Source organism: Petromyzon marinus (genome assembly GCF_048934315.1).
Source record: "Petromyzon marinus isolate PM22_M1 ecotype Great Lakes invasive population chromosome 76 unlocalized genomic scaffold, UKy_Petmar_22M1.pri1.0 chr76_unloc.2, whole genome shotgun sequence".
Taxonomy (NCBI): domain Eukaryota; kingdom Metazoa; phylum Chordata; class Hyperoartia; order Petromyzontiformes; family Petromyzontidae; genus Petromyzon; species Petromyzon marinus.
Genome location: NW_027422619.1, coordinates 390,785 through 404,360, shown reverse-complemented (window position 1 = coordinate 404,360; position 13,576 = coordinate 390,785). Strand labels below are relative to the sequence as shown.

At 46.1% G+C, this 13,576-nt stretch overlaps 1 protein-coding gene across 1 annotated transcript in view; it reads right to left on the bottom strand.

The window, feature by feature from the left end:
* The window catches only part of LOC116958331 (uncharacterized), a 109,360-nt gene that overhangs the window by 76,748 nt on the left and 19,036 nt on the right, over nt 1-13,576 (bottom strand). The window contains exon 2 of the mRNA XM_076058543.1: nt 4,676-4,800. Within this exon, the coding sequence (XP_075914658.1) occupies nt 4,676-4,800 (125 nt within the window). The remainder of the gene's footprint in view (nt 1-4,675; nt 4,801-13,576) is intronic.

Sequence of the window (13,576 nt, the reverse complement as noted above, 5' to 3'; positions counted from 1 at the left end):
ACTGATACTATTAGTGATACTACTAGTGATACTACTACTGATACTACTACTACTACTACTGACACTACTACTACTGATACTCCTACTACTGATACTACTATTACTGCTACTACTGCTAATGATACTACTACTGCTGATACTCCTACTACTGATACTACTACTGATACTACTACTACTGATACTACTAATACTGATACTACTGATACTCCTACTACTGATACTACTACTACTGATACTACTACTACTGATACTACTACTGATACTACTACTGATACTCCTACTACTGATATTACTACTGCTGATACTACTACTGATACTACTACTACTGATACTGCTACTGCTGATACTACTACTGATACTACTGATACTCCTATTGCTGATACTACTACTACTGATACTATTACTGCTGATACTACTACTGCTGATACTACTACTACTGATACTACTACTGCTGATACTACTACTGATACTACTGATACTACTGCTGATACTCCTACTGCTGATACTACTACTACTGATACTATTACTGCGGATACTACTACTGCTGATACTCCTACTGCTGATACTACTACTGCTGATACTACTACTACTACTGATACTACTGCTGATACTCCTACTGCTGATACTACTTACTACTGATACTACTACTGCTGATACTACTACTCATACTAATACTACTGATACTACTACTACTACTGATACTACTACTACTACTGATACTACTACTGCTGATACTCCTACTGCTGACACTACTACTACTGATACTACTACTACTGATACTACTACTGCTGATACTACTACTGCTGATACTACTACTACTGATAATCATACTGCGGATACTACTACTGCTGATACTCCTACTGCTGATACTCAACTACTGATACTGCTATTGCTGATACTCCTACTGCTGATACTACTACTACTGATACTACTACTGCTGATACTACTAATGCTGATACTACTACTGATACTAGTACTGCTGATACTACTACTACTGATACTACTACTGCTGAGACCCCTACTGCTGATACTCAACTACTCATACTACTATTGCTGATACTCCTACTGCTGAGACCCCTATTGCTGATACTACTACTACTACTGATACTCCTACTGCTGATACTCCTTCTGCTGATACTCCTACTACTCATACTACTACTGCTGATACTACTACTGCTGATACTACTACTGCTGATACTACTACTACTACTGATACTACTACTGCTGATACTACTACTACTGATACTACTACTGCTGATACTCCTACTGCTGATGCTACTACTACTGATACTACTGCTGATACTACTACTGCTGATTCTACTACTACTGCTACTACTACTGCTCATACTTCTACTACTACTGATACTACTACTGATACTACTACTAGTGATACTACTACTAGTGATACTACTACTGATACTACTAGTGATACTACTACTACTGATACTACTACTGATACTACTAGTGATAGTACTAGTGATACTACTGATACTACTACTGATACTACTACTACTTATACTACTACTAGTGATACTACTAGTGATACTACTACTGATACTACTGATACTACTACTGATTCTACTAGTGATACTACTAGTGATACTACTACTGATACTACTAGTGATACTACTACTGATACTACTAGTGATACTACTAGTGATACTACTACTGATACTACTACTGATACTACTAGTGATGCTTCTACTGATACTACTACTGATACTACTAGTGATGCTACTGATACTACTACTGATACTACTACTGATACTACTAGTGATACTACTACTGATACTACTAGTGATACTACTAGTGATACTACTACTGATACTACTACTAGTGATACTACTAGTGATACTACTACTGATACTACTAGTGATACTACTACCGATACTACTGATACTACTACTGATACTACTAGTGATACTACTACTGATACTACTACTGATACTACTAGTGATACTACTAGTGATACTACTACTGATACTACTAGTGATACTACTACTAGTGATACTACTACTAGTGATACTACTAGTGATACTACTACTGATACTACTAGTGATACTACTAGTGATACTACTAGTGATACTACTAGTGATGCTACTAGTGATACTACTACTGATACTACTAGTGATACTACTAGTGATTCTACTAGTGATACTACTAGTGATACTACTAGTGATACTACTACTGATACTACTACTGCTAGTGATACTACTAGTGATACTACTAGTGATATTACTACTAGTGATACTACTAGTGATACTACTACTGATACTACTAGTGATACTACTAGTGATACTACTACTAGTGAAACTACTAGTGATACTACTACTAGTGATACTACTACTGATACTATTACTACTGATACTACTAGTGATACTACTAGTGATACTACTAGTGATACTACTAGTGATACTACTACTGATACTACTAGTGATACTACTAGTGATACTACTATTGATACTACTAGTGATACTACTGATACTACTAGTGATACTACTACTGATACTACTACTGATACTACTAGTGATACTACTAGTGATACTACTACTGATACTACTAGTGATACTACTACTGATACTACTACTGATACTACTACTGATACTACTACTAGTGATACTACTAGTGATACTACTACTGATACTACTAGTGATACTACTACTAGTGATACTACTAGTGATACTACTACTGATACTACTACTACTAGTGATACTACTAGTGATACAACTACTAGTGATACTACTAGTGATACTACTAGTGATACTACTACTGATACTACTACTGATACTACTAGTGATACTACTAGTGATACTACTACTGATACTACTAGTGATACCAGTAGTGATACTACTAGTGATACTACTAGTGATACTACTAGTGATACCAGTAGTGATACTACTACTAGTGATACTACTAGTGATAATACTAGTGATACTACTAGTGATACTACTACTGATACTACTAGTGATACTACTAGTGATACTACTACTAGTGATACTACTAGTGATACTACTACTGATACTACTAGTGATACTACTAGTGATACTACTACTAGTGATACTACTACTGATACTACTAGTGATACTACTAGTGATACTACTATTGATACTACTAGTGATACTACTGATACTACTAGTGATACTACTAGTGATACTACTAGTGATACTACTACTAGTGATACTACTAGTGATACTACTAGTGATACTACTACTAGTGATACTACTAGTGATACTACTACTGATACTACTAGTGATACTACTAGTGATACTACTACTAGTGATACTACTAGTGATACTACTAGTGATACTACTAGTGATACTACTAGTGATACTAGTAGTGATACTACTAGTGATACTACTACTTATACTATTAGTGATACTACTACTAGTGATACTACTAGTGATACTACTAGTGATACTACTAGTGATACAACTAGTGATACTACTACTGATACTACTAGTGATACTTCTACTGATACTACTACTGATACTACTACTAGTGATACTACTACTAGTGATACTACTAGTGATACTACTACTGATACTACTAGTGATACTACTACTGATACTACTAGTGATACTACTACTGATACTACTAGTGATACTACTACTAGTGATACTACTACTGATACTACTAGTGATACTATTAGTGATACTACTAGTGATACTACTAGTGATACTACTAGTGATACTACTACTAGTGATACTACAAGTGATACTACTAGTGATACTACTACTAGTGATACTACTAGTGATACTACTAGTGATACTACTAGTGATACTACTAGTGATACTACTAGTGATACTACTAGTGATACTACTACTAGTGATACTACTAGTGATACTACTAGTGATACTACTAGTGATACTACTACTAGTGATACTACTAGTGATACTACTAGTGATACTACTACTAGTGATACTACTACTGATACTACTAGTGATACTACTGATACTACTACTAGTGATACTACTAGTGATACTACTAGTGATACTACTAGTGATACTACTACTGATACTACTACTAGTGATACTACTAGTGATACTACTACTGATACTACTAGTGATACTACTAGTGATACTACTACTGATACTACTACTACTACTGATACTACTAGTGATACTACTAGTGATACTACTACTAGTGATACTACTACTGATACTACTACTAGTGATACTACTAGTGATACTACTACTGATACTACTACTAGTGATACTACTAGTGATACTACTACTACTGATACTACTACTGATACTAATACTACTGATACTACTACTGCTGACACTCCTACTGCTGATACTACTGTTGATACTACTACTGCTGATACTACTACTACTGATACTACTAGTGATACTACTAGTGATACTACTAGTGATACTACTACTGATACTACTACTACTGATACTACTAGTGATACTACTAGTGATACTACTACTGATACTACTAGTGATACTACTAGTGATACTACTAGTGATACTACTACTGATACTACTAGTGATACTACTAGTGATACTACTACTGATACTACTACTGATACTACTATTACTGATACTACTACTGATACTACTATTACTGATACTGCTGATACTACTAGTGATACTACTAGTGATACTACTACTACTGATACTACTGATACTACTACTAGTGATACTACTACTACTACTAGTGATTTTACCTCCGAATCCTGGGCGAAGGCGATTGTCATAACCCCGCAGGAGGCTGTCCAGGATGCGGGTGATGTTGTGGGGGTTGACGCTCACCCCGGCGCCACTCACCACCAGCGGTAGCACGCTCACCAGGCTGGGATACACGGGGGTGGGGGCACTCACCTTTACTCACCCAGACACTCACCCAGACACTCACTCAGACACTCACCCCGGCGCCACTCACCACCAGCGGTAGCACGCTCACCAGGCTGGGATACACAGGGGGTGGGGGCACTCACCTTTACTCACCCAGACACTCACCTAGACACTCACCTAGACACTCAGTCACCCAGACACTCACTCAGACACTCACTCACTCAGACACTCACCCAGACACTCACTCACCCAGAGACTCACTCACCCAGACACTCACCTAGACACTCACCTAGACACTCACCGAGACACTCACCTAGACACTCACCCAGACACACACCCAGACACTCACCCAGACACACACTCACCTAGACACTCACCCAGACACTCACCCAGACACTCACCTAGACACTCACCCAGACACACACCTAGACACTCACCTAGACACTCACTCACTCAGACACTCACCCAGACACTCACTCAAACACTCACCCAGACACTCACCCAGACACTCACTCACACAGACACTCACTCACTCAGACACTCACCCAGACACTCACTCACCCAGAGACTCACTCACCCAGACACTCACCTAGACACTCACCTAGACACTCACTCACCCAGACACTCACCCAGACACTCAATCACCCAGACACTCACCTAGACACTCAGTCACCCAGACACTCACCCAGACACTCACCCAGACACTCACCCAGACACTCACCCAGACACTCACTTAGACACTCACACAGACACTCACCTAGACACTCACCCAGACACTCACTCACCCAGACACTCACCTAGACACTCACTCAGACACTCACACAGACACTCACCTAGACACTCACCCAGACACTCACCTAGACACTCACCCAGACACTCACCCAGACACTCACACAGACACTCACCTAGACACTCACCCAGACACTCACTCACCCAGACACTCACCTAGACACTCACTCAGACACTCACACAGACACTCACCTAGACACTCACCCAGACACTCACTCACCCAGACACTCACCCAGACACTCACTCACCCAGAGACTCACTCACCCAGACACTCACCCAGACACTCACCTAGACACTCACTCACCCAGACACTCACCCAGACACTCACCCAGACACTCACTCACCCAGACACTCACTCAGACACTCACTCAACCAGACACTCACGCAGACACTCACCCAGACACTCACCCAGACACTCACCTAGACACTCACTCACCCAGGCACTCTCCTAGACACTCACCTAGACACTCACCCAGACACTCAGTCAGACACTCACCCAGTCACTCAGTCACCCAGACACTCACCCAAACTCTCACCCAGACACTCACCCAGACATTCACCCAGACACTCACCCAGACACTCACCCAGACACTCACCTAGACACTCACCCAGACACTCACCCAGACACTCACTCAGACACTCACACAGACACTCACCTAGACACTCACCCAGACACTCACTCACCCAGACACTCACCTAGACACTCACTCAGACACTCACACAGACACTCACCTAGACACTCACCCAGACACTCACTCACCCAGACACTCACCCAGACACTCACTCACCCAGAGACTCACTCACCCAGACACTCACCCAGACACTCACCTAGACACTCACTCACCCAGACACTCACCCAGACACTCACCCAGACACTCACTCACCCAGACACTCACTCAGACACTCACTCAACCAGACACTCACGCAGACACTCACCCAGACACTCACCCAGACACTCACCTAGACACTCACTCACCCAGGCACTCTCCTAGACACTCACCTAGACACTCACCCAGACACTCAGTCAGACACTCACCCAGTCACTCAATCACCCAGACACTCACCCAAACTCTCACCCAGACACTCACCCAGACATTCACCCAGACACTCACCCAGACACTCACCCAGACACTCACCTAGACACTCACCTAGACGACACTCACCTGTATATTTTTCTCTCTCTATGTCTGTGTGTATGTCTGGGTTTCCCCTCAAGGCGTTTGTAACCACCACAGCGGCTATTTGTGGGCTCTGGATTTTTGCGAGGGACTGGTAACCCCTCCACCTTCAATTACCTACCACTAAACCACGAGGTAAAACATTCATTAAGCTTGTGCCGGAGGCCCCGGTGGGACAGGCGTCTATGATGTCTCCTGGCCAAACCCCAATTGGTGGAGCCAGGGGATTGAATCTCTACCCTCGGGGCTCCTCCAGAAACAACGAAAAGCCACTGAGGGTGGCCAAGTGGAATGTTTGAACGCTCACTGCGGAGGAGAGGCTGCCACTCCTCTGTCGGGAGCTGGACCGGTACCGCCTGGATCTCTGTGGCATTCAGGAGGTCCGGTGGACCGGCTCTGGCTCCTGCCACCATGAGGGGTGGACAGTCCTCTACTCGGGGCAGGAGACTGCCAAACAACAGGGATAGGCTCTTCTGAACAAAATAATGAAGGGGGCGTGGGAGCATGACGGTGAGGTGTGGGAAGCTGTAAGCCCCAGGCTACTTTGGGCTCGCCTTCCCATCAACTAGAGGCGAGGAGTGGTGGTCGTGGTTACTTATGCCCCCACCGAAGATGAACATCCGTGGAGGGATGCAGGCAAAGCCGATGAGTCAGATGCCTTCTATGACCTCCTGTCACAGGTGCTGGCTAAAGTGGCCCCTCGGGATAGAGTCACCATGTTGGGGGACTTCATTGCCCGAGTTGGTCATGATACTGGCACCTGGTCTGGAGTGATTGGAGGGGATAGGCCAGATCAGCTCAATAACAACGGCAGGAGGCTGCTAGATTTTTGTGCAGCCCATGGGCTTGTAATTACCAACACGCTGTTCCGGCATCGGCGCATCCACACCACATCATGGATGCATGCCGGGTCCAAGCAAGAACATCTGCTGGACTATATAGTGACGGACCAGCGGATGCGAGCCCATGTCCTTGACACCAGGACCTACCGTGGAGCTGATCTGCCCTTGACCATCGACTTGTCATCTGTAAGATGCGCCTGCCATTCTTCCACTCCGGTGGTGGGTGTACACCCAGGACCCCATTCAAATCTAAGGTGGCCTGGTCTCAGCTCGCTGATGAAAGTTGCAAGCGAGAATTTCATCATCGCTTGCGGCTGGAGTTGGCATCGTCCCCCACTCCTCCTGATGTCGAGGGTAAATGGGCGAGGTTTAGGACTGTGACTCATGCAGCTGCATTGGCTGCTTTGGGTACATGGTCCAAACTTCATCAGCAACCCTGACTGACAGAGGAGGTGTTCAGGCTGGCTGAGTAAAAGTGACAGGCCCACTCTCATTGTCTACATTATCCCACGTCAGAGAATGAGGAGGCTTACCGCAGCCTTCGCTAGGAGGTTCAGAGAGCCATAAGGTGCTGCAAGGATGGGTGGTGGTCGTCGGTTGCTGAGGAGACGGAGTCTGCCTTAATGGCCCTTGATCACAAATCGCCCTTTAATTCCATAAAAAAAGTAACCTGCAGCGCCACACCTATTAACATCATTAAGGGAAAAAACGGTGATCCAATCTCCGACCCCCAGGAATAGGTTTGCAGATTTGCTGAGCATTTCTGTGAGGTCCTGGAGGAGGGGAAATCCCTCAGCCTGGAAAACATCGTGGCACAAAGTGAGGATGACCCTGCTGAGGCTGCGGTGCCTCAAATATTGGAAGAGAAAGTCACCCCCTGTGAGTGGCTGCCTGAGGTGCCATCTGTTGAGGAAGTACTGAAGGCGATCCGGAGTCTGAGACCAGCAAAGGCACCAGGCAGAGTTGATCTCCCAAGCGAAATACTGAGGGAGGGTGGCGTTTGTGCACAGACTGCCCTACATGACATAACAACAGTCTGGACCACTGGACGGGTTCCGCAGGATTGGAAGGATGCCCTGGTGGTCCCCCTCTTTATGAAGGGGGACCGCACAGACTGTAACAACTACAGGGGTATCTCACTCCTCAGTGTGCCGGGAAAGGTCCTGGCAAGGATTATTCAGCATCGCCTTGCCAGGCACGCTAAGGAGAGGCTTGCAGAGCCCCAATGCGGTTTCAGGAAAGGGCGGTTTTGCACAGATGCCATATTTTCTGTCCGTCTGCTACAGCAGAGGAGTAGGGAATTCCAACAAGACCTACATCTCTGCTTTATTGACCTGGTCAAGGCCTATGATACCATCAGTAGGCCTGGGCTCTGGGTTGTTCGCCGTGCTTTCGGAGTCCCTGACCCACTGCTCACGATCATTAAGGACCTTCATGATGGTGAGCGGGCCCGGGTAAAACTACGTTGCCGGGAGTCCGAGCCATTCGCTGTACACCTTGGGGTGCGACAGGGATGTCCTCTGGCTCCCACATTATTTAACATCTATTTTGACCACGTAGTTCGTGAAGCCTTCAATAGCTGTACCGGGGGAATCTCTATATGGTACAGATGTAATGGGAGGTTGATCGATGCCCGGGTGCGGTCAAGGGATGGCTCCCTATCGCTCAACCACGTTACGCATCTCATCATAGGACCTCCTTTGCCAGTACCAAAAGATGAGAATGGGTTTTCCCCTTTTTTCCGGCAACAAAACAACTGTGTTAAGATGTTCCAAGGACTCATGCTACTGCATTAACCACAATGCTTGTAGGTCAGAATTCGAACGGAAAACGTACTCTGATTGGTCCGCACCAGGGAAAGCTTTTTCCATTCTCATGTTTTGTTGCTGGCAACGGAGGTCTTCATGATGTAGATGCTCACCCCGAGCCCTCGTTACTACTCTGACAGCGGCATTGTCTTTGTGCTGTGTGACGCCTTTTGGCGTCCTCTGGACTAACACCGTTTTGAGACGAGGCTCATATGAAAGCCGTATCTAGTGCGGACCAAATCAGTTTCCAAGTACAATGGCATATACATGAGATATATTATCAGAGTGTGTTTTTTAAAAAAATGATAATAGCGGTTTTCCCCTTTTTTCTGGCAAAACAAAACTGAAACCTTTTTTTTACGAGGAAAAACTGACTAAGAGATGGGGCCTTACCATCAGCCCCACCAAAACTAAGCACCTGCCTAGGTATTTTGTACCATCGGAAACTCCACCACCACAACTCCCAATCGGTGATGGGGCAGTTGTGGAGAGAGTGGAGAGTTTCCCATACCTGGGCAGTGTGATTATGACCGGCTCCGGTTTAACAGCAGAGGTCTCACTCCGAATCAGTCGAGCGGCAATATCTTTTCATCGGTTGCGTAATGCTGTGTGGAAGCTACCTGGTCTGTCGCTCCGCACTAAGCTTCAGGGCTTCTCGGCCACGGTCATTCCCTCCCTTCTCTACGCTTGCGAAACGTGGACCCCCTTAATGGAGCATCTTTGCCAGTTAGAAATATTTAGGCTGGCCTGCCTACGATCTATCCTGGGTTTAACCAGGATGGATTGTGTGAGGAGCTCACAAATCTTTGAAAGATCTGAGCAAGGTACCATCGGTGAGCTCCTCCAGCAGGCAAGGCTGCGTTGGCTGGGTCATGTAGCCCGCATGCCCAGCCACCGCATGCCGAAACAGCTTTTGTTTGGCCGGATCGAGGGGGCTAAACGGGCGCGGCACGGGCTAGAGAAGAGATGGAGTGATGTGGTACAGAAGGACGTGGAGCTGAGTGGACTTGCCGATGACTGGTACCAGCGGTGTCAAGATCGGCCTCTGTGGAGGAGGCTCGTGAAGGACGCTACTGGGCAGTTGGAGGCAGTCGCCCTCCACCAACAACGGAGGGCGGAGGAGCGACGCTCAGAACAACGAGCGGAGCGCCGGGTGGCTAAAGCACAGCAGGTTGGCACAGTAGGGGGGCACAGGTGGTGCATCAGCCAGTCATTTCAGTCAGTCGACCCGTGGCACCTGCTGGGTCTGCCCCGTGACCTCCTGCAAGCGGGCGTTCGACACTCCACGTGGCCGCAAGGTGCACATGTCCTGGCACAAGTGTCATGGTGATGTCACTGCCACTTAGTGGCGAATGGCGGTTGCTGTTGTTGTGTGTCTCTGTGTGTGTGTCACTGTGTGTGTCTCTCTCTCTGTGTGTGTCTCTGTATGTGTGTCTCTCTATGTCTCTGTGTGTGTGTCTATGTGTGTGTGTATCTCTGTGTCTCTGTGTGTGTGTTTCTGTGTGTGTGTATCTCTGTGTCTCTGTGTGTGTGTCTCTGTGTGTGTCTCTGTTTGTGTTTCTGTGTGTGTTTGTGTGTGTCTCTGTGTGTGTCTATCTGTGTCTCTGTGTGTGTCTCTGGGTGTGTCTATCTGTGTCTCTGTGTGTGTCTCTGGGTGTGTGTATCACTGTATGTGTGTCTCTGTGTGTGTGTCTCTGTGTGTCTGTGTGTGTGTCTATCTGTGTCTCTGTGTGTGTGTCTCTGTGTGTGTCTCTCTGTGTGTGTCTCTGTGTGTGTGTCTCTGTGTGTGTGTCTCTGTGTGTGTCTCTGTGTGTGTCTGTGTGTCTCTGTGTGTGTCTATCTGTGTCTCTGTGTGTGTGTGTCTCTGTGTGTGTGCATCACTGTGTGTGTGTCTCTGTGTGTGTGTCTCTGTGTGTCTGTGTGTGTGTCTATCTGTGTCTCTGTGTGTGTGTCTCTGTGTGTGTGTGTCTCTGTGTGTGTCTCTGTGTCTCTGTGTGTGTGGCTCTGTGTGTGTGTCTCTCTGTGTGTGTCTCTGTGTGTGTGTCTCTGTGTGTGTCTCTGTGTGTGTCTGTGTGTTTCTGTGTGTCTCTCTCTCTGTGTGTCTGTGTCTCTGTGTGTGTGTCTCTGTGTGTGTCTCTGTGTCTCTGTGTGTGTGTCTGTGTGTGTGTCTCTGTGTGTGTGTCTGTCTGTGTGTGTGTATGTCTGTGTGTGTCTCTGTGTGTCTCTGTATCTCTGTGTGTGTCTGTGTGTCTCTGATTCTCTGTGTGTGTCTCTGCGTGTCTCTCTGATTCTCTGTGTGTGTCTCTGTGTGTGTCTGTCTGTGTTTGTCTCTCTGTGTGTGTGTCTCTGATTCTCTGTGTGTGTCCCTGTGTGTGTCTCTGTATCTCTGTGTGTGTCTGTGTGTGTTTCTGATTCTCTGTTGTGTGTCTCTGTGTGTGTCTCTGTGTGTGTTTCTGATTCTCTGTGTGTGTCTCTGTGTGTGTCTCTGATTCTCTGTGTGCGTTTCTGTGTGTGTCTCTCTGTGTGTGTGTCTCTGATTCTCTGTGTGTGTCTTTGTGTGTGTCTCTGTGTGTCTCTGTGTGTGTGTGTCTCTGATTCTCTGTGTGTCACTGTGTGTGTCTGTCTGTGTGCGTCTCGGTGTGTGTGTGTCTCTGATCCTCTGTGTGTGTCTGTCTGTGAGTGTCTCTGTGTGTGTATGTCTCTGTGTGTGTCTCTGATTCTTTGTGTGTGTCTCTGTGTGTGTCTCTGATTCTCTGTATGTGTCTGTGTGTGTCTCTCTGATTCTCTGTGTGTCTGTGTGCGTCTGTCTGTGTGTGTCTCTCTGTGTGTGTCTCTGATTCTCTGTGTGTCTCTGTGTGTGTCTCTCTGTGTGTGTCTATCTGTGTGTGCGTCTCTGAGTCTATGCGTGTGTCTCTGTGTGTGTCTCTCTGTGTGTCTCTCTGTCTGCGTGTCTCTGATTCTCTGCGTGTGTCTCTGTGTGTGTCTGTCTGTGTTTGTCTCTGTGTGTGTGTGTCTCTGATTCTCCGTGTGTGTCTCTATGTGTGTCTCTCTGTGTGTGTCTCTGTGTGTGTGTGTCTCTGATTCTCTGTGGGTCTCTGTGTGTGTCTGTCTGTGTGCGTCTCTGTGTGTGTGTCTCTGATCCTCTGTGTGTGTCTGTCTGTGAGTGTCTCTGTGTGTGTATGTCTCTGTGTGTGTCTCTGATTCTTTGTGTGTGTCTCTGTGTGTGTCTCTGATTCTCTGTATGTGTCTGTGTGTGTCTCTCTGATTCTCTGTGTGTCTGTGTGCGTCTGTCTGTGTGTGTCTCTCTGTGTGTGTCTCTGATTCTCTGTGTGTCTCTGTGTGTGTCTCTCTGTGTGTGTCTATCTGTGTGTGCGTCTCTGAGTCTATGCGTGTGTCTCTTTGTGTGTCTCTCTGTGTGTCTCTCTGTCTGTGTGTCTCTGATTCTCTGCGTGTGTCTCTGTGTGTGTCTGTCTGTGTTTGTCTCTGTGTGTGTGTCTCTGATTCTCCGTGTGTGTCTCTATGTGTGTCTCTCTGTGTGTGTCTCTGTGTGTGTGTGTCTCTGATTCTCTGTGGGTCTCTGTGTGTGTCTCTGTGTGTGTCTGTCTGTGTGTGTCTCTGTGTGTGTGTCTCTGTGTGTGTCTGTCTGTGTGTGTCTCTGTGTGTGTGTCTCTGATTCTCTGTATGTGTCTCTGTGTGTGTGTCTCTGATTATCTGTGTGTGCGTCTGTGTGTGTGTCTCTGATTCTCTGTGTGTCTCTCTGTGTGTGTGTCTGTGTGTGTCTCTGTGTGTGTGTGTATCTGATTCTCTGTGGGTCTCTATGTGTGTCTGTCTGTGTGTAGCTCTGTATGTGTGTGTCTCTGTGTGTGTCTCTGATTCTTTGTGTGTGTCTCTGTGTGTGTGTCTCTGATTCTCTGTATGTGTCTGTGTGTGTGTCTCTGATTCTCTGTGTGTGTCTCTGTGTTTGTCTGTCTGTGTCTCTGTGTGTGTCTCTGTGTGCATCTGTCCGTGTGTGTCTCTCTGTCTGTGTGTCTCTGTCTGTGTGTCTCTGATTCTCTGTGTGTGTCTCTGTGTGTGTCTGTCTGTGTGTGTCTCTCTGTCTGTGTGTCTCTGATTATCTGTGTGTGTGTTTCTGATTATCTGTGTGTGTCTCTGTGTGT